The following is a 22,520-nucleotide window of genomic DNA, read 5'->3' as shown; positions in this document are numbered from 1 at the left end:
GCAAAGAAGACATATGCTATATCTACTGAGAAAAATCAAAGCAGAAAGTTATAACATGGGATTAGAACTGAACATAAACAAAGTGAAGATCATGAGCATGGAAAATGATGAGGATTTTGAGCATGAAGGTGATAAAATAGAAGTTGTAAAGGATTACAATCTCCTGGGCTCTTTCGTAAACAAAGAAGCAGGATAAGGTTCTGTTTGGCCTTACTCCCAAATATCTAGTTGACCTCTTTTTTTCTTTAAAACTAATAAACACAGGAGATGTTCGCATTTGAATTTTGTTTTTCTGCCTGTTAAAGGTTGTAAACTTAAAAAATACCATCCACACCTTTTGACATATCAAGCGCTTTATGGGGCAAGGATTTGGAACATTTGATAATATCCTCCAATTCCTATGCAGAATTTAGGAGAAATTTAAAAACATATTTGTTCTCTAAATACTTGGGTAATTAGGTTGCATTCACATGGATATCATAATTTCAGTAATTTGTTATGTTTAGTTTTAATTATCTGGTCATTTAATTTTTATTCTATTCAATTGTATATCTTTTTTGTAATTTTTTGTTAACCGCATAGAACTTTACGGTCCTGCGGTATATAAGCTGATTGTTATGTTATGGTAGCTCTTGGTCACTCTTCGATGAAGGTTCTTGACAAAGTATTCAAAGGCAAGAAAATAACACTCCAAACGAAGATCAGGCTTGTCCATGCACTCGTTTTCTCAGTAGTCAGTTACAGATTTGAAAGTTGGATATTACAGAAAGAAGATTGACTCATTTGAGCTTTGGTACTGAAGAAGGATTTTATGCATGCTGTGGACTGCTAGAAGAACTAACAAATCGATTCTGGAAGAGATCAAATTGGCTCTGTCACTCGAAGCCCAAATGATGCAGTTCCAAATGTCTTATTTTGGTCATACTATCAGAAGAGAAAGATCACTGGAGAAGCACTCATGTTTGGGAAGATCGAAGGAACCAGGCAAAGAGGGCGACCTGCAGTCATATGGCTGGACACATTGAAAACAACCATGGGGAACGACGTTGGAGGACCTTACCAGACTAGCAGAAAACCGATTTCCTTTTAGATCTGTAATTCATCAAGTCGCTAGGACTCGAACCCAAGTTGATAGCATCTAATCTAATCTAATCTAATCTAAATCTTGGGTTTATATACCGCATCATCTCCGCAGATGGAGCTCGACACGGTTTACATGGTTAGGGAAGGAACGGAACTCCAGTGGAATTATATAAGTAACTAACTATGTAAACTTATGAGCAAACTGTAGGGTTCCTGCTCGCTCACCATGGTCTGATGCTACTTGGTAACCTGCCTTAATTGTTGCCAGTAAGGTATAATTTAAATCGATAGGTAAGTGGTGAGAGGAGCGAGTTGCACAGTGTGATTTCGGGGCAGGGGAGTGGCCGGTCGAGCTCGAGGACATGAAAGGCGGGCAGTGACAGGGGCCAGGAGGGAGCAGCGTTGTCATTACGAGGGTGGCCTTTCAGTCGGGCGCAGTGGTGCTGAGGCACACCGAAGCTTGTCCGAGGCACGCTGTGGGTCCGGATCACGTAGAACACTGGTTTGAAAAAGAAAAAGATTTTTATCTTATATTCCCTTGGGTTCTCTTGTAGAAGGCCGCTACTGAATAGAGAGTTGCGTGGGGACAGAAATCCCACCCATTCCCGCCAAAATCTCACCCGTCCCCAAACGTCCCCGTGAGGAATCCCTCCGTCCCCACCCGTCCCCGCAAGGAATCCCCTCCGTCCCCGTCCATCCCTAGAAACTTCAGAAATAGTTATTTCATTTAATTATGCTACTGAATTAAAGGCTCTGGTAGAGACCCATTTACAAATAAGCAAAGACACTTTATTAATTTGGAAATATTAATTGGGAAGAATACATACTTTGTAAACGGGTTTCTACCAGAGCCTCTAATGTAAATATAAAATATAAATACTCAGCTGATGAGAACCCCCAAGCTGTCAGCCGAGGACTTCCTTTACAGTTGGCCGGGGGTCCCTTTTACCAAGCTTGGCAGGCAGCAGTAGCTTCCCTGAGTCACAGATGCTGGCACCTCAGTGGCTCATGGATGTTGCCAGCGACTGCTGTGCTTGGTGGAGGGGAGTTCTGGTCGTCTCTAGAGGAGGTCCTCTGCTGGCAGTGCTTGGGGATCCCCACCAGTCACAGCAAGGGTCAGCAAGTACTTCAACACTGTAGAAATAAAACCAGAAATGCATCTGCTATATACATTTCCCAAAGCTAACATATTTAGTCAATAAATTCCGTTTTTTACCTTTGTTGTCTGGAGTCTTATTTTTCCATAAAGTTGGTCCCAGTTTCTTTTTTCCGCTTTCCCATCTTCTGTAAATTCTTCTGTTGCTGTCCATTGGTTCCTCCTACCATGGTCCAGCATTTATCCCTTTCTCATCTTTCGTGCCTGCCCACTAGCCCCATGCCAACATTTCTCCTATCACCCCTCTCCAGCACCATGCCACATCTCTCCCTCCATTCCCTTCACCACTATGTCTTGCATCCATTTCAATCTGTCTCACTGTTCCCTTTCCACCACAATATTTCTCCCTCTCATCTGTACTTCACTCCCTCCCTATGACCAAAAATTCTCCTTTCTTCCATTCCCCGTGTACACAACCATCTCTTTCAGAAAATCCCTGAAAACTCGACTGTTTAACAAATTCTAAATTCCCATACCCAACTCTTCCTCGCCATGACCCTTCCACCTCGTCCCCTAATTCCAAGGCCCGAAACTAATTATACTTTCCACCTTGAATCTCATGTACTGACATAATGTATCTTTATTGTAACCCACCTACACCCCATGTACTGACAAAACGTATCTTTATTGTAACCCATGTACTGACTAAATGTATCTTTATGGTAACCCACCTGTATCCCTTACACTGACAAAATGCACCTTGATAGTAAACCACTTGTATTGTAACCCACTTGCATCCCATGTACTGACAAAATATATCTTTACTGTAATCCACTTGTATCCCATGTACTGACAAAATGAATCTTTAATGTAACCCACTTGCATCCCATGTACTGACAAAATATATCTTTACTGTAACCCACTTGTATCCCATGTACTGACAATGAATCTTTAATGTAAACCACTTGCATCCCATGTACTGACTAAACGTATCTTTATTGTAAACCGTTTCTATCCCATGTACTGTCAAATGTATCTTTATTGTAAACCGCTTTGAACTTCACGGTATAGCGGTATATAAGAAATAAATTATTATTATTATTATTATTATTTCCCTCCCTTCCTCTCTCCCAAGTTCATGCCTTCTGTGTCCAAAAACACATTCCCTCCCCCACCTCAGCATCTCTTTCCCTCCCTTCCTCTCTCCCAAGTTCATGCCTTCTGTGTCCAAAAACGCATTCCCTCCCCACCTCAGCATCTCTTTCCCTCCCTTCCTCCATCCTCTCTCCCAAGTTCATGCCTTGTGCCCAAAAACGCACTCCCTCCCCCCTTTTGTGTCCTGTGTTTGCCGCCCACATTCGTGTCCAGCCCTCATCTGCCAGCAACCTTATCAGCAACTTTCTCATCCAAATGGAGCTCTGAGAGGTAGTTGGTGCCGTGAGGCTCGTCTTCTATTTCCTGCCTGCCCTGCAGCAGCACACATAGCCGACCGGAAGTCTTCCCCGATGTCAGCGATGACGTTGGAGGGAGGGAGAGCTTTGCTTAAGCCCTCCTTCCAACGTCAGCGCTGACATCGGGGAAGACTTCCGGTCGGCTATGTGTGCTGCTGCAGGGCAGGTAGGAAAAGAAGACGAGCCTCGCGGCTCGAGTTGCATCGAACTCCACGGGATCCCCGTGACCACGAGGGGGGTCCCCACGGAATCCCCGTGACCCAAGGGGGCGTCCCCACGACCTGAAGGGGTAACCCGCAGGATCCCCGTCGTCCCCGTTCAGCTCTCTACTACTGAAACCATTAAGGGAACAGGATAGAATAAAAATAACAATATTCAAACTTAGTTAAAACCATAAATAATTCAGATATTCCGACTTCCGAATTTACTCGGGAAGGAAGGGTTTTTGGATCCATTTTCGTGGCTGATAGGGAAGAAGAAACTGGAGAGGGAACCCGGATCGTGAGCCATGACAAACCTCCATTTTGGTCTGCTCACCTAAATGAGGCTGACTTTTTTTTCCCCTTGTCTGTCATCTTTTTTCTTTTTCTTTACTTTCGTTACTTTTTTCCTATTCTTATTCATTGTTTCAAGTTTATTTTCGTAACTATTTATATTTTGTGAAGGAGGAAAACAATTCTTTAACGTTTTTCTCGTAATTTGGACATAGCTTTTATTTTTCTTCAATACTGAAAGTCAGAGTGATTTTCGGTCTGGCTGTACTTGAATCAGCGTCAGGATTTGCTTACAGCCAAAGCAAACCATAGCAGCTTGGAACCTTATCTCTCTTTCAACTTTGACAGTAAATACCTTGATGCAGGACATCAAAGCCAAGTAGAACCCTCGAACAATTAACAAATTAAAAGATGATGAAAACTAAGGACAAAACACCAGAAGACTGTTCAGTCCACAGTACTACTTCAAGCCTTTAAGACTTATTTTAATAAAGGAAATCTTTAAACTGAGGATCCCCTCAGGCGTGGGAGAGCACTCTGCCTCTCACCGACGCTCCAGCCGCTGAGCCAGTTGGAGGGCTCAGCAGGAAACATTGCTTGTTTAAAAGTTCCCCTTTCCTTTGGCTGTGCCATTTTGTTCTTCCCTATCTTTCACAATGAAAGCTATACCACAAACACAAACTATCCTATTGATCATCTTGCTCCTAACCAACTGGAAGGCTGCAGCAAACAACATCTCCCCAATACCAATTATTTCAACTACAAATAGAATTCACCACCCAGCCATGAGAACCATTACAGACCGAAACATAAACTCCCAGACCTGCATACACCAAATCATCACACCAACATAGAGGAGAAGACCAACAAACCCTTCTAGGACTAAACAACACCCCCAACCAAGAGTACTTATCTACCCAAAAGCAACAAATAGTGCGCAAACAGAATATACCACACTTAACATGTGCCTACATAAACATCAGAGCTCTAGGCCCAAAGACAGAACACATAAAAGACTGGATAAAAAATGAAAATCTAGACTGCCTCTTCCTCACTGAAACCTGGCTAACCTCAGACTCAGACTCCAGGAAAACAGAAGTTTGCCCGAAAGGATAAAAGATAACAGTGGTCTGCAGGGAAAAAGAAAGAGGAGGAGGTCTAGCCACCTTAGTCAGAAACTCCCTAAACTTAAACATACTAGACAAAACGTCCACCCCGTACATGGATTTACTAGCCTGCCAACTTTCATGCACCACACTAAAAGGATCCAAAACCTGCATGCTCTGCTACATAACACCAGGGAATTGGAACACAGGAAGACCAGAATTTGAAGATTTTATATACCGAAACTCACTAACGGCAACTTCCAACCTAATCCTAGGAGATCTAAACCTCCATCTCGAAGACCATTCCTCTAAGCAAGTAGAAAACCTACTATCTTACCTCGAAGCCTTAACCTACAAGATCTTAGACCCGCAAACCACAAATGAGAAAGGTCATTGCAGTCTTCATGACCCAACAGCCCATTCGGTGTCAGGTCAAAACCGCGGAAGACAAAGGCACGTGCGGACAACTGAGCGCAGCATGGAGGCGCGCACCGAAGAAAATAACTGTTTTTAGGGGCTCCGACGAGGGGGGTACCCCCCCACTTTACTTTATACAGATCGCGCCGCGTTGTGGGGGCGTTGTGGGGTTGTAACCCCCCACATTTTACTGAAAACTTCACTTTTTCCCTAAAAACAGGGAAAAGTTAAGTTTACAGTATAATGAGGGGGGTTACAACTTCCCAAACCACCCACAACGCCGCCGCGATCTGTATTAAGTAAAGTGGAGGGGCTCCCCAACAAAACCCCCGTCAGAGCCCCTAAAAACTGTCATTTTCTTCGGCGCATGCCTCCGTCTTGCGCTCAGTTGTCGGCACACGCCTTTGTCTTCCTCAGTTTTGTCTATGAACTGCCCATTCTACCAGAGATTCAAACCTCAAATGGAAAATGGTCCAGATCCATCTGTTCAGACCATTACACATACTCCTTCAATATCAACTGGGCCAAAGGCAAAACCAAAACAAAAACCCAAAGCTTAACCTAGAAATCACACAAAATTCATACTTCTCGAAAAAAAATAAAACCCCAACCATAACAAACCTAGTAATAAACTCAAATCACATACCCCAATCAACCCATTCTAAAACTTCTGGGAATGACGATAGACAAATGCTGCACCATACAACGACAAATCAACAAAACAATACAGAAATCATTTGTGGTCATGAGAAACCTAAGGCAAGTTTGAAAATTCTTCGACAGAAAACAATTCCAGCTCATGGTCCAGTCCCTAGTCCTAGGTCTCCTCAACTACTGCAACATCCTCTACCTCCCCTGCCCCGCAACAATGATAAAACAACTACAAACAGTTCAAAACACAACCCTAAGACTAATCTATTCACTAAGAAAGCACGACCACATCACCGAGGCATACCTCAACTCACAGTGGCTCCCAATTCAAGCAAGAATACTATTTAAATTCTACTGTCTACTATTTAAATCCATAAATGGTGACAGCCCAGCCTACTTGAACAACCGCCTAATCCAAACTACCACAACCAGACACAGGAGAACCCAGACACCATTCACATACCCTCCAATCAGAGACATCAAACGGAAAAAACTGTACAATGGCCTTCTAGCCACACAGGCAGCAAAACTAGACCACCAACTCTCTAATCTACTATTCGCGACCCCGGCCCAGACTACAAATGTTCAGAAAAGAAATAAAAACCCTGCTATTCAAGAAATCCATGAAGTCTATCTAACATCGTATGAAACATTTCAATCCTCTGAAGCAGGGGTCTCAAAGTCGGGTTTTCAGGATTTCCCCAATGAATATGCATGAGATCTATGTGCATGCACTGCTTTCAATGCATATTCATTGGGGAAATCCTGAAAACCCGACTGGATTGCGGCCCTCGAGGAGGGGCTTTGAGATCCCTGCTCTGAAGCAACCTGCTCTACTCTGTAACACCTCTTTATATGTCCAGAAATCCTCTTCTGTAATCCGTCTTGAACCGCAAGGTAATAGTGGAATAAAAATCACTAATGTAATGTAATGTAACTGTATGCTCCCAGGGATCAGAATAATGCAATGTGAAAAGTTTACTGGAAGTTGCATTATTCCTGTACCAGGGAACCTCTAATTTGTGTAATGAGACACTGCAAATTAATTACTCAATATTACCATATTAAGGATCCTTTTTACAAAGCTGCAATAGTGATGCTGTCATGGTAAATTCACCAAAGCCCATTCAATTACTATTGGCTTTGGTGCATTTACCGTGGTAGCAGTGCTACTGTGACTTTGTAAAAGGGGCCTTAAGATATGATTAAAAGCCAGATTTTACTGCACCTTAGTAACTGTTTTTTTAGGTTTACAAAGTTGTGTTCCTGTTTGAGTTTGTTCATGTCTTTCCTTTTATTGTCTTTATATCAGCTTGCTAGTGGAGAAAATGTAATTATCTGATGAGCAATTATTCATAGTTTATAAATACCATGAGACCAAAAGCTTCATTAATGTGTATGGGTTTTTGAATAGATATGTGTGGATGGAATTATTTTTTTAAGTAATTGTTTTATTTTAATTATGTATGTGCTTTGTGAGCCACTTTGATAAAAGCGGCATATGAATATAGTAAATACATTTTAAGAAAGAAAGAATTGGACATTTAGATTAGCAGATTCAGGGTCTTGGGGGGGTCACATAAATGGTTTTGTTTGAGCTTTGTGCTACAATACATGTATTTATACCGTAAATTAAGTTAGAATCTACATTTTAATCATGATTTTTTTTTTCGATTATTAGGCAACACTAATCGTATTAAACAGCTTGACAACCTGATGAATCTAAAGGAAGAAAAACTGCGAGGAAGATTCAGAGATACGTATAATGCTGTTCTGTGGCTTAGGGAAAATAGCAACAGATTTAAACAAAGTGTCTGTAAACCCATAATGCTAGAGGTAAGAGCTTGTTTCTTTTATTATGATTTACCAAGTAAGATCTCTGTTGACTGGTGATAGGACTAAAGTGCACCAAACAATCGCACGTGGACAAATGAGCTCAGACAAATAAGCGCGGGACGTCAGTGTGCCGGATTAAAAGTTAAATTTAAAGCCCTCTGAAGGTGCTGCTGTTGGGGAGGGTGGGGGAAACCCCCCCCCCACCCACTTAGAGATGAAACTAAATTTTCCCTAAAACGGAAAAATTACACTTTCCTTTGTAATGGGGGGGGTTTCCCCCAAACTCCCCAATGGCAGCACCAACACTTCTAAGTAAATTTTTTGGGGGGGTCCCCCTTGGAGCAATTTAAATGTAACTTTTAATCTGGCGTGCTGACGTCCTGCACTCATTTGTCTGAGTTCCTTTGTCCTCACGTGATTGTCCCACGCGCTTTCATCTATGTACCCTGTTGACTAGATTAGCTTTGGAAATCATCTAACTTTCACAGAAATATCCTTTATCCCAGGACAAGCAGGCAACATATTCTCACATGTTGATGACATCATCCAGACAGCTTTAAGAGTGTAAGTTTTTAAAACTTCGCTACTGCCTGCACCAAGCATGTGTGTGTGCCTTCCCACCCAATGTAGGCTCGCAGTACTTCAATTCTTCATTTTCCGTGGAGCAAAGAAGTTGTGTTTTTCTAACTCAGTTCATTTTTTTGTGCCTTGCCTTCCTGCTTCGCAAATTCTTTAATTAACTTTTCATAGTTTTGGTTTCTTTTTTTTTAAAAAAAAGAAAGAGGGGAGATTTTTTTTTTTCTCTCGTTTTTCCTCATGGGCTTTGCCCTTCGAGGTGTTCGTGTTTTCTCTTCAGCCATTGAGTTTAATTTGGCTGACGAGGTCTTCTCGGTCTTGTCTAGGCCATTAACGGACTTCAAAAAGTGCTGCAGGTGCCAAAGGCTGATTTCCATCATCGACCTGCATAGTTGGTTGTTGCATAGAAATATAGAAGATGACGGCAGAAAAGGGCCATAGCCCATCAAGTCTGCCCACTCTAATGACCCACCCCCTTGATTTTACCCCTCCTAGAGATACCACATGTGTATCCCATTTCCTTTTTACCTCCCTAGAGATCCCTTGGTCCTGAACACTGGATCGAGTCCTGTGCTCGGTGGTCTACTCTGTAGAAGCGCTCCATCAATGCTGTAAATTTCAACAAGAAAAATTGTTTGGGACCATCATGAACATCAATAAGACCTCACAACCATTGATGTCGAAGACATTGGAATCGACATCGGTATCAGATGATCTCACACCGTCAGGTAAGCCAGCTAAGAAGCCACCAGCTTCCCAAATAGTGTCGCAGGTCACTCTTGCATAAAGTCCCTTGATGCCGACGAAGTAGCGACGTTCCCTCTTGCAGCTTGCCTCTCCTTCGAGGTGTGCATCCTCATCGAGGTCACTCTCTCCGAGGCATGCTGCTGCACCTTGGGATCGGAAGACAAGCCACAGGTACCGGTGGTTTCCTTCCGTGAAAAGCACGATGAGTTTTTCAAAAGGGAGCTGGGTGATATATTCAAGCTTCATACACCAGCATTGACTCCCTTGGTACTGACCCAGCCTGAGCATATAGTCACCAGGTCCTGTGGTACTGCAACCTACTCTCCTGTGCAGCTTCAGCATGGATATTCATCTAGTCATCATCGCTCTTCTTGACGCTTGATGCCTCGATATCGATCATCTTATCGAAGGTCAAGTTCTTCATCGGTGCATCAATCCATCTCATCGAGACATCAACACTTCATCTCGATGTTCCAAATCCAGGAAGCACCGTTTTTCATCACATACTTCTAAGAGAAAGAGAGCTTCACATCGTACCTCTTCTTCAGATCGGTACCAGAGTTGTCATAAGTGTCGACCCTCTCGACACTCACCGTCACCAAAGTTTCTCTATGACTCGAAATTACAATCTGATTCAGATGGGGGACTCTTCTGCTTCTGCAACAGAGGTGTACCATACTCTTTTGGAAAAGCCTCTCCAGAAATCTCCATCAAAGACAAAATCTCCTCTTGAAAGAGTCTCTTTAACTAAATTTATTGGACAATTGGGCAAAGAGCTTCCTGTTAAATTAGAAGCTGACTCTACCTACAGTGCTGAATTTCTAGAGGCTTTAGATTATGATGAGCCTCCTAAGGAGCTTCCCAAATTACCATTGCAAGGTATTCTCAAAGAGACCCTTCATAAGAATTGGGAAACACCCTTGACCATTACAGTAGCTCCCAGAAAACTTGATTCACTTTATAAAATTTATTTTAAAAATGTATATACCGTTTAAATCTAAATGGTTTACATATCGTTACATACATAATTCAGTAAGACAAATAAAATCAAACAAAGATTAACATATAATCATTGGAAAATCACATAAAGTGCCCATCAAAAGAACAATCGCAAGTATCAGTTCCTAGAAAAATGCATTAACAAAGAGCTGTGTTTTAAATAGTTTTCTGAAATTACCCTTGTCATAACATTTTTGTAATTGACCGACAAGTGAATTCCACAGTTTGACCCCTGCACAGCAAAAGACCATTTTACTGGTCTCAGCATATTTTTGGATTAGCATTTGTTTTTAATAACGCTGAGTTCTCAGACGCAGAGACCTAGATGGTAAATAGTTTGACTTCTTACTTTTAAACAATTCAGGTATGTTTCCATACAAGAATTGATGGCAAATCATTATTGCTTTATATTGAGATCTAAAAACAACAGGCAGCCAGTGCAATTTTTTCCCTGGGTTTCAATAGATCACAACTTCAACACCAATCATTAGTTGTGGAGTCAGCTATGAAAATTTTTTTTCCATCAAAGGTCTATGCTTCAGTGCCACCAGGATGTGAAGGGCACACTATGGAGAAATTTAGATGTCGCCTCTATAAAAATTCCATATTGGCAAACAGGGTCCTTAACTACAATTTCTATATCTCCTGCTATGTAAAGCACCTTGTTAAGAAATTGCCTTCTTTTGATAAATATATTCCTTCACAACATCTTCAGGAATTTCACAATATCTTTCATAGAAGATATAAAGCAAGATCTGTTTATGATGCTTTTGAGTTATCATCCAGAGCTTCAGCTGTCAGTGACAATGAGACATTTGGAATGGTTGAGAGTCTCAGATATGGACATCATTCTTCAGCATAGATTGGCTAATATTCCCTGTTTGGGAGATGAGTTTTTTAGTGAGTGTATTGAAAAAGCTACACAAAAACTCACTGACCATGAAAAGAGTTGGAACTCTTTGGTTAAAACCAAGTCTAAACCTCCTTCAGCTTCCTGGTTGTTTAAGCCTTCTTCCTCGTATTGGAGACATTTTTCAGCAAAACCTGCTGTATCTCGTATGCCTCAGCAGAAGAAACAAAAGCAACAGTGTCCACAAAAGTTTCAACCATCAGCTCCTCAGAAACCTACTCAGTCTTTTTGACAGGATCATGGGGAGCATAGCTGCTGTTTCCCTTTCTCAGCCTCTTCCTCAACCAATCGGAGACCAGCTCCAGTTAATTTATCCACTTTGGAAACTGATAACAACAGACCTCTGGGTTTTAAAAGTCATTCGAGAGGGATACTCTCTTCATTTCATCACTATGCCTCCAAATCATTCTCCAAGAGAGTCCTCTTTTGACCATCAGCAGACATCCCTTCTTCTCTGGGAGATAGTCTTTACTTTTTCTGAATGCAATAGAAAGGGTGCCTCCCATTAAGAGGAATCATGGGTTTTACTCCCGCTACTTGCTCAGTCTGAAGAAGACAGGAAGTCTACATCTGATTTTGGAACTCAGGGGCCTGAACAAGTTTCTCGTAAAGGAAAGATTTTGCATGTTGTCCTTGCCAACTTTGTATCCCCTCCTAAATCAGAACAATTGGCTATGCTCTCTGGATCTAAAGGAAGCCTATACGCACATTTCAATTCATCCTGCCCACAGAAAATTCCTCAGATTTCAAGTGGCCCAACAGCATTTTCATTACAAGGTTCTGCCCTTCAGCCTTGCATCCTCGCCCAGAATGTTCACCAAGTGTCTGGTGGTAGTTTTCTGTGACTCTGCGGGCTCAAGATCTTCAGGTTTTCTCTTATCTCGATGACTGACTTATAAAGGATGCCACTCCTCAAAGCGTGCTTGTAGCGACACAGTTGACAATTCTCTTGCTTCAGCAGTTGGGGTTTGAAGTCAATTTTCCCAAATCTCAATTTCAACCCTCTCAAACTTTACAATTCATAGGAGTTCTGCTCAACACCGTTCATCTCAGAGATTTTCTACCGCATCAGAGTCAAGATAATTTGATCCAACTTTGCACACAGATTTCTCATTGGCCAGGCAATGGTGCTACTGGGTCACATGGCGTCTGTGGTCCATGTTACCCTCTTTGCGAGACTCCATCTCTGGACACCTCAGTGGTCTTTAGCAACTCAGTGGTCTCAAGCTCTTGACCCGCTCTAACAGCAGATTACAGTAGCATCTTCACTTCGTCAGTCTCTGCAGTGGTGGATAATCTCTTCAAATCTCTCCAGAGAGTTTTTATTTCAAATACCTCCACATCAGAAAGGTCTGACCACAGACTCGTCCAAGTATGCTTGGGGAGCTCATCTGGATGATATTCGTACACAGGGTCACTGGTCAGCCCAGGAGCAGCAATTCCACATCAGTCTGTTAGAACTCATGGCCATTCGCAATGCTCTCAAGACTTTTCAACCTAGTTTAACAAATCACATCCTAATTCGCACAGATAATCAGGTGGCAATGTATTACATAAACAAGCAAGGAGGTACAGGGTCTCTCCATCTTTGTCAGGAGGCCCAGAGGATTTGGCACTGGGCAGTTGCTCACAACATATTCCTCAAAGCGGTCTATATTCAAGGAGAGAAGAATTCTCTTGCTGACAAACTCAACAGATTTCTCCAGCCACATGAGTGGACACTCAACTCTACAGTCTTGCACCAGATATTTTCTTGCTGGGGGGCTCCTCAGTTAGACCTGTTTGTGTCCCCCCACAATCACAGGCTGCCCCATTCAGTTTCTTCTCAAAACTGCTCCAGAGCTCTGGTCAAATTATTCTCCTTCAGTTCTTGTCTCTCTCAGTACCTGATCTAGATCAGGCTCCCACACTGGTTCCCACTCCATATTTTCACCGTCCTTATCCTCCAGCACCACCATATTGGATTGTGCTACATCTACAGACCAACTTTCTGTGCCTCTTGCTGCTTTTGTCATGACATCTAGCACTGACTTACAAGTGGATTTTGGTGCTCTCACTGTGCTACCAACAGTGTTATGATTCAGGTCTTGTGGAACTCTGGCTTCTGCTCACATGTTTGACACAACTGAAAGGCCTTGCCATTAAGTTGTATGATTTTGCTGCAGCTATTTTTCTGGAAGATATTCTTAAAAAGAAGACTTCCAGTGGCTTCCAGAAGTGCTTGGGATGCAATAGGACCTATTATTTATGAATATTCCTCAAGGTGTCTGCAATGCCTGGGACAGGATCATGATCCCTCTCATTGATTTGTGGTAGAGAACAGCTGAGAGAGAAGCTTTCAGTGATAAAACCAGCCTATCAGCATCAGAAGCATTAGTTTCTATGCGTCCAGTAGCTACATCAGTTGCCAGAGATGCATTGACATTGAGAGCATCTTGGTCACCTTCAACATTGAGCATCAGTAGTCCCAGTGAGATGCCACCCACTAGTGAAGGCTGATAGCCTGCTAGAGAACGTGTATTACAGGTAAGCAACTTTAATTTATCTTTGTATATCTCCTGGACAGAAAATCTTTTTTTCTTCAAAGCCCACATCATTTTAGTCATAGCTAAAAGGGGCACATAACATAACATTGTACTTGTTAACCGCGTAACCATTAGTTTAATGCGGTTTACAAATGATTACTAATAATAGTCATAGTACATGGAATAAAGTGATTTAGTTAGTCAGATGCTTAGAGAATAGATAGGTTTTCAATTGTATTCTAAAATCTTTATAAGAATGAGCTGCGAGCAGTAAAATTAAAAATTCTTTGTCATGAAAGGTAGCTCGAGATGCCAAAGTGTGGTTAAGAAATTTTTTACTTTTGCAACTCTGTACTGAAGGAAAATTAAACAAAGGATGGGTTCTTCTACTATGTCTGTAGGAAGCCAAGGAAAATCTGTTAACCAAATAATGGGGGGCTGTACCATAAAGAACCTTATAACAAAAACAACCCAACTTAAACAACCACCCGAGCCTCCACAGGCAGCCAGTGCAACTCAATAAAAAGTCAGGGATTTCATTGTTGCATTTCTGTATTTTATCCACCGAAAGAGTGGTTGGTCATTGGAACAAGCTTCCGATACAGGTAATCGAGGCCAACAGCGTGCCAGATTTTAAGGGTAAATGGGATGCCCATGTGGGATCCCTAAGAGGGTGGAGTTAAGGATGGGTCATTAGGAGCATGATCTCCAGGAGTGGGCAGACTTGATGGGCTGTGGCCCTTATCTGCTGTCATTTTTCTATGTTTTTTATGTTTCTAGCCCTTTCAAAATTAGTTGGTGGGTGCAAGCTTTCTACTGGCTTTCAAAGTTGTCCCTTAACAGTTTTGCCTTTCCCACTAGTATTGGCCTTCATTAAGAAAATGACTTAGGGCTCCTTTTACTAAGGTGCGCTAGTGGTTTTAGTGCACGCAGGGAATTACTGCGCGCTACACCGCGTGCTACGCTTCTAGAACTAACGCCAGCTCAATGCTGGCGTTAAGGTCTAGCGCGCAGCAATGTTTAGCGCACCTTAGTAAAAGAAGCCCTTAGTTTATAGGTAGTCATGAAATACAAAATATCAACTGGATTTAAGATTTCTAGTCCATGTCACTTAGACCAGCAGAAGTAAATATTTTTAAGGATAGTTATACCGGCAATTCTTTTGTCTTGTTTGTAAAGAGTAAGTACAGAATCATTTCTGGCATTTGAAAAGTGTTTTATTTTGTTGACGTTTTTGTGTTCCTACTAGTAAGAATTTACTTCTAGATAAGTCTTGTTCTCCTTTAAGCTAAACTATAACAGAATTGCATAGGCTTATATTCCTGAGTAGTAGTTTGTTAGAAAATGGATCTACTCCTTTTGCTGCAGTTACTGATCAGGGAAACACCAGCCATACTGCTAACATCCTAGATCAGCAATTTTGGTTAATGATATTGTAACAAAGTAATAGCATACTTCCTCTGTTTTTCTGTCCCAGATTAATATGAAAGATCAGAGACATGCCAAGTATGTTGAAAATCACATCTCAGCAAATGACATGCGGGCCTTTGTTTTCGAAAGTAAGGAAGATATGGAAATATTTCTGAGAGAGGCAAGTATTTCAAAGGTTAAACTTGTAACCTGAAGATGTTTTGCTGTCCATTTTGGTTATTAGCAGGCTATGGATCTCAATTTCTATTTAGTCTAACACTATTCTACAGTTTAATAAGCAATACAGTATAAACACCTCTGTGCTACTAGGTTTTAATGAAAATGTGCATTTTAAGAAGTCTGAAACTAAGGAAAAAGAGGCAAGGGTAAAGGTATGCAATTTGTACTGCATAAAGCAAATATTTTCAGCAACAGGCAAGAAGAAAAGCTTTAAACTAGGACTACATATTTAGCATGTTAATGTGATTAACACACTAAATATTTAATGTGTGTGAAAAAATGTAATCGCAATTACCTGCTCCTGTATAATACCAGCTGCTGTTCTACATTCTGAAAGTATCTGCAGTATCTGCATGTGTGTGCTGCCACTGGCTCTGTCAGACCCAAAAACATGAAGTTACATCAGAGCTTGATGTAACTTCCTGTTTTGGGGGGTCAGGTAGAGCTAACGAAAGCACACATATGCTGATGCCGCAGCCATTTTCAGATCCAGAGAAGCAGTGGGGCATTACATAGGAGCAGGCAATTGCGTTAATGCATGGTGAAACTCCTGTAAAACATTGCAGAAGAAAAGGTCTGAGCCCAAGGAGACTCCACACCCCAGCCTCTGACTAATGATAATTCACTTAACTCTTAATTTATATACCTATTCAGTAATAAGAAATCCGATTGAAGGCAAAATTCAGCCCCTAAGTCAAGGTGCCTGTATCTATACAGCAAAATATGATGATCCTTCACACCAAGCAGTGCTAAGCAGTAATAGATCATTTATACCAAGCTATATTGAACAACTGATTATGTGCCAGATCTCATAGGGATACAGCTTAGCTTCAATCTAATCCTTGTTCTCCAAGTATTTGTTTACTGGGAAGTTACCACATGTGCAATCATTTTTGACAGGTAGGAAATAATGGAAATTAATTAATACAAAGTTTTTGCAAAACTGGAATAAAAAGGTATGCATTTAACTCACACATTAAATAAGATTTATTTCAAATATCATTTGCCCTCTCCAACACTTGGAGCAAGTCTCTTAATTCCCCGTTGCCTCAGGCATATTAGGTAGAGTATGAGCCCACCAGGACAGATTGAGTACCTGAATGTAAACCACTTTGGCTATAAGTGGTACATAATTACTAAGAATAAATAAATAATTACTAGTTAAAAGATAGCAAAGTAACTAACAATTCTGTCTGTGGTTGTTCTGTCTTCCTGTTTCTTTCTATTATTTAAATGTCTGTTCATGATGGTATTTATTGTAGGAAGCTCAATCCCAGTCCCTAGCTTGTCTCAAAATAAGGAACCTCACTGTCATGAAAATACCATGGACTTAGTGAGTTTTGACACATGAATACGCTACAGTAAATGAATCTGCAACTTGTTCGACTTAAAGAAGAAATGGTCATGGGGAGATATGATAAAGGTCTATAAAATACTGAGTAGAGTGGAATGGCTAAATCTGAATCTCTTGTTTACTCTTTCCATAAATACAAGGACTAGGGGGCACACAATGAAGCTACTAAGTAGTAAATTTAAAACAAATCAAAAATATTTATTCTCTGAATATTTAATTAAACTCTGGAATTCAATGGCAGAGAATGTGGTAAAAAGCGGTTAGCTTACAGAGTAAAAAAACAACAAGGTAACTGATCCGCAAGATCCAATGTGGTAAAAAAGAGAAGCAGATCAGTTGCAAAAGACCTTTAAATAGCTATTTATTAAAGAATTACACTTAAAATCAACAGTAGCCTGACACAGCCATGTTTTGCCCCCTCCAGGGGCTGCATCAGGGGCTATAAGAACTGTTGATAAACGTTTAAAAAAAACCCCAATTCTAGTATAAAATCATGAAAACTCAAAATATGCAAATATTAAAACCATTAATTGTATAAATAAACAGATAAATATTACCATAGACAAACATATAAAGTTAAGAGCACCAAAAGTCAAATATAAAACAGGGACAACCAAACAACTACATATAAGCAGATATATCAATAAAAGGAGATGGAATAATCAATACATACCATCTTGGTGTATAAATATGATATCATCTAAATATGATATCATTCTACCAAATAAATAAGTATTACCGTATATACCGTATTTTCACTCATATACCGTGCCCCCTTGTAAAACGTGCACACGGGTATAGCGTGCGGGAAACTGTAATTTATGTAAATAAATTTTTATATACCGCGCACACCCCTATACTGCGCATGCCGCCCCGACTCTCCCGTTGCTGCCCGACTCTCCTTTCGCCCGCCCCGACTCTCCTTTGGCCAGCCCGACTCTCCTTTAGCCTGCCCCAACTCTCCTCTGGCCAGCCTGACTCTCCTTTAGCCTGCCCCGACTCTCCTCTCCCCCTTGAAGTCCTGTCCCCCCTTGAAGTCCTGTCCCCACCCTGAAAGCCTGATGCCCCCCCCCCGACGTCCGATTCACCCTCCCCCCCTGCAGGACCGCTCGCACCCCCACCCCAAAGGACTGCTCGCACCCGCACCCCCACCCCGAAGGACCGTTCGCACCCCCACAGCCTCCCCACCCCCCCATCATGTAGAAGCTGCCTACCGTCGTCCTGCTGCTTCCTCTGCCGGAGGTCCTGCCCCTTCTCTTAGCCCTGCGTCTATGCTGCTTCCTTTTCCGGCTGTCCCGCCCTTTCTCTTACATCAAAATTCTAGGAATACAATTAGACAGACGCTGCACTATGCAGACACAGATACACAAAGTCATACAGAAGGCATTCTTCACCATGCGAAACCTAAGAAAAATAAGAAAGTTCTTTACCAAAGAACACTACAAGATCATTGTACAATCCCTCACACTCAGTACCTTGGATTACTGCAACAGCCTCTACCTACCATGCCCAAACAACATGATAAAACAACTACAGACCGTTCAGAACACAGCCATCAGACTCATCTACTGTCTGAGCAAATTTGACCACATCACTCCCGCCTATGTAGACTCTCACTGGCTTCCGATAAAAGCAAGAACTCAATTCAAGTTCTATTGTCTACTATTTAAAGTAACCCATGGAACTGCCCCCTGTTACCTAAACAACCGCCTATACCGCTACCACTCATCCAGATCAAGAAGAACTCAAAACCTATTCACCTTCCCCCCTCATAATGGAACCCGACGTAAGAAACTATACGACAGCCTTCTAGCGACACAGGCAGCGAAAATTGACCCCACCATCACCAAACTAATGATCAACACAACAGACATCAAAGTGTTTCGAAGAGAAATCAAAACATTTCTATTCAAAAAACACGTCCTTACCAACTAATATCCTCCCCTTTCGCACAAGCTCTCCCTCTATTGAATAACACATTACCGTATTTTCGCGGATATAACGCGCACCTGTGTAAAACGCGCACAGGGGTATAGCGCGCAGAAATCACGATGATATGTACCAAAACTTTTCTATACCGCGCTCAGGCATATAACGCGCATGATGCCCGACGCTCCTTTCGCCCGCCCTGACTTTCCGTGCGCTGTCCCGACTCTCCGTTCACCCCCCCTGACTTCCGTGCACTGCCCTGACTTTCCGTGCGCTGTCCTGACTCTCCGTTCACCCCCCCTGACTTTCCGTGCACTGTCCCCCCTTGAAGTCCTGTCCCCCCTTGAAGGTCTGTCCCCATCCTGAAAGCCTGATGCCCCCCCCCGACGTCCGATACATCCCCCCCCCCGGCAGGACCACTCGCACCCTCACCCCGAAGGACCGCCGACTCCCCAACAATATCGGGCCAGGAGGGAGCCCAAACCCTCCTGGCCACGGCGACCCCCTAACCCCACCCCGCACTACATTACGGGCAGGAGGGATCCCAGGCCCTCCTGCCCTCGACGCAAACCCCCTTCCCCCAACGACCGCCCCCCCCCAAGAACCTCCGCCCGTCCCCCAGCCGACCCGCGACCCCCCTGGCCGACCCCCACGACACCCCCACCCGCCTTCCCCGTACTTTGTGTAGTTGGGCCAGAAGGGAGCCCAAACCCTCCTGGCCACGGCGACCCCCTAACCCCACCCCGCACTACATTACGGGCAGGAGGGATCCCAGGCCCTCCTGCCCTCGACGCAACCCCCCCTCCCCCCCCAACGACCGCCCCCCCCCAAGAACCTCCGCCCGTCCCCCAGCCGACCCGCGACCCCCCTGGCCGACCCCCACGACCCCCCCACCCCCCTTCCCCGTACCTTTGGAAGTTGGCCGGACAGACGGGAGCCAAACCCGCCTGTCCGGCAGGCAGCCAACGAAGGAATGAGGCCGGATTGGCCCATCCGTCCTAAAGTTCCGCCTACTGGTGGGGCCTAAGGCGCGTGGGCCAATCAGAATAGGCCCTGGAGCCTTAGGTCCCACCTGGGGGCGCGGCCTGAGACACATGGTCGGGTTTGGCCCATGTGCCTCAGGCCGCGCCCCCAGGTGGGACCTAAGGCTCCAGGGCCTATTCTGATTGGCCCACGCGCCTTAGGCCCCACCAGTAGGCGGAGCTTTAGGACGGATGGGCCAATCCGGCCTCATTCCTTCGTTGGCTGCCTGCCGGACAGGCGGGTTTGGCTCCCGTCTGTCCGGCCAACTTCCAAAGGTACGGGGAAGGGGGGTGGGGGGTCGTGGGGGTCGGCCAGGGGGGTCGCGGGTCGGCTGGGGGACGGGCGGAGGTTCTTGGGGGGGGCGGTCGTTGGGGGGGGAGGGGGGTTTGCGTCGAGGGCAGGAGGGCCTGGGATCCCTCCTGCCCGTAATGTAGTGCGGGGTGGGGTTAGGGGGTCGCCGTGGCCAGGAGGGTTTGGGCTCCCTTCTGGCCCAATTACACAAAGTACGGGGAAGGCGGGTGGGGGTGTCGTGGGGGTCGGCCAGGGGGGTCGCGGGTCGGCTGGGGGACGGGCGGAGGTTCTTGGGGGGGGGCGGTCGTTGGGGGGAGGGGGTTTGCGTCGAGGGCAGGAGGGCCTGGGATCCCTCCTGCCCGTAATGTAGTGCGGGGTGGGGTTAGGGGGTCGCCGTGGCCAGGAGGGTTTGGGCTCCCTCCTGGCCCGATATTGTTGGGGAGTCGGCGGTCCTTCGGGGTGAGGGTGCGAGTGGTCCTGCCGGGGGGGGGGGATGTATCGGACGTCGGGGAGTCGGCCGGGCAAGAGGGCTTGGGCTCCCTCTTGCTCCGATCGTGGATGCGGGTGCGGGTGGGAGCGCGTGCGAGCGGTCGTTCGGGGTGGGGGTGCGAGCGGTCCTGCTGGGGGGGTGAATCGGGCGTCGGGCGGGGTGGGAACTATGTTTAAAAACTTTTCTATACCGCGCTCAGGCATATAACGCGCGAGGGGTATGCGCGGTAGGTAAAATCGCGTATAACGCGCGCGTTATATCCGCGAAAATACGGTAGTCTTCTAGAACCTGTCCTTCCAAACATATTCTGACTCCTATATAAGCATTTACCTCACTATCCAACAAACTTCTTACGTCATTATTAGGTAACTTCTAGTCTGTAACCCGTATATACTGATATTCTCTACTGTATCCTGTTATCACTTGATTCTCTGCTATGTAATTCTTACAATTGAATCCTCTACCACACCATGTAAAGTACATGAATCACTGTTATGTAATTTCTCTAGATAATCGTTGTTACGCAATTCTCTCGGTAATATCCAGATCTCTTATAATTTGTAATTCGCCTAGAACCGCAAGGCACAGGCGGAATAGAAATCACTAATGTAATGTAATGAATCAGACGTCGGGGGGGAACTACCGTATTTTCGCGGATATAACGCGCACCCGTGTAAAACGCGCACACGGGTATAGCGCGCAGAAACCACACTTGTATGTACGGAAACTTTTGTATACAGCGCTCATGGGTATACCGCGCATGCTGCCCGACTCTCCTCTGGCCACCCCGACTCTCCTTTCGCCCTCCCCGACTCTCCTCTGGTTGCCCCGACTCACCGTTCACCCGCCCTGACTTTCCGTGCACTGCCCCGCCTCTCCGTGCGCTGTCCCGACTCTCCGTTCACCTGCCCTGACTTTCCGTGCACTGCCCCGCCTGTCCCCCTTGAAGGTCTGCCTGTCCCCCTTGAAGTCCTGTCCCCCCTTGAAGGTCTGTCCCCATCCTGAAAGCCTGATGCCCCCCCTCGACGTCCGATTCTTCTCCCCCCTCGGCAGGACCACTCGCACCCCCACCCCGAAGGACCGCCGACTCCCCGACAATATCGGGCCAGGAGGGAGCCCAAATCCTCCTGGCCACGGCGACCCCCTAACCCCACCCCGCACTACATTACGGGCAGGAGGGATCCCAGGCCCTCCTGCCCTCGACGCAAACCCCCCTCCCCCCCAACGACCGCCCCCCCCAAGAACCTCCGACCGCCCCCCCAGCCGACCCGCGATCCCCCTGGTGACCCCCACGACCCCCCCACCCCCCTTCCCCGTACCTTTGGTAGTTGGCCGGACAGACGGGAGCCAAACCCACCTGTCCGGCAGGCAGCCAACGAAGGAATGAGGCCGGATTGGCCCATCCATCCTAAAGCTCCGCCTACTGGTGGGGCCTAAGGCGCGTGGGCCAATCAGAATAGGCCCTGGAGCCTTAGGTCCCAACTGGGGGCGTGGCCTGAGGCACATGGTCGGGTTGGGCCCATGTGCCTCAGAGTTGCTTCAACACCAAATGTGGGACTGCAACCGGCAACGTTTGAAAGAGAAAGAGCAAACGGGGTAGGACATTCATTTTCAAAACTGCTATGCGACCCCACCAAGACAACCAAAACCCGTTCCAGCGTTGAATATCAGTCCGAATTTGTTGAATAATTCTGGCATAGTTAGCAGTATACAATTGAGATAGATCGGTTGGTAAACGAATTCCGAGATAGCGAATAACCCCAGGAGCCCAGCGAAAAGGAAACCAGACAGCCAAACGACGTTGATCCTCCACCCCCAGGTTTACACCCAACAATTCAGATTTATCCATGTTTACCGTGAACCCCGAAAGCTGCCCATATTCTAAAAAGAGA

General features: G+C 44.9%; 1 protein-coding gene across 1 annotated transcript in view; it reads left to right on the top strand.

Annotated features, from left to right (window-relative positions):
• Positions 1-22,520, top strand: part of SMC5 (structural maintenance of chromosomes 5) — a 210,377-nt gene that overhangs the window by 71,146 nt on the left and 116,711 nt on the right. The window contains exons 10-11 of the mRNA XM_033924682.1: positions 7,980-8,134; positions 15,369-15,482. Coding sequence (XP_033780573.1) covers positions 7,980-8,134; positions 15,369-15,482 — 269 coding nt within the window. The remainder of the gene's footprint in view (positions 1-7,979; positions 8,135-15,368; positions 15,483-22,520) is intronic.

This window comes from Geotrypetes seraphini, chromosome 1, assembly GCF_902459505.1.
Source record: "Geotrypetes seraphini chromosome 1, aGeoSer1.1, whole genome shotgun sequence".
NCBI classification, from domain to species: Eukaryota; Metazoa; Chordata; class Amphibia; order Gymnophiona; family Dermophiidae; genus Geotrypetes; species Geotrypetes seraphini.
The sequence above is the reverse complement of the archived record's forward strand: the minus strand, read 5'-3'. Positions and strand labels throughout refer to the sequence as shown.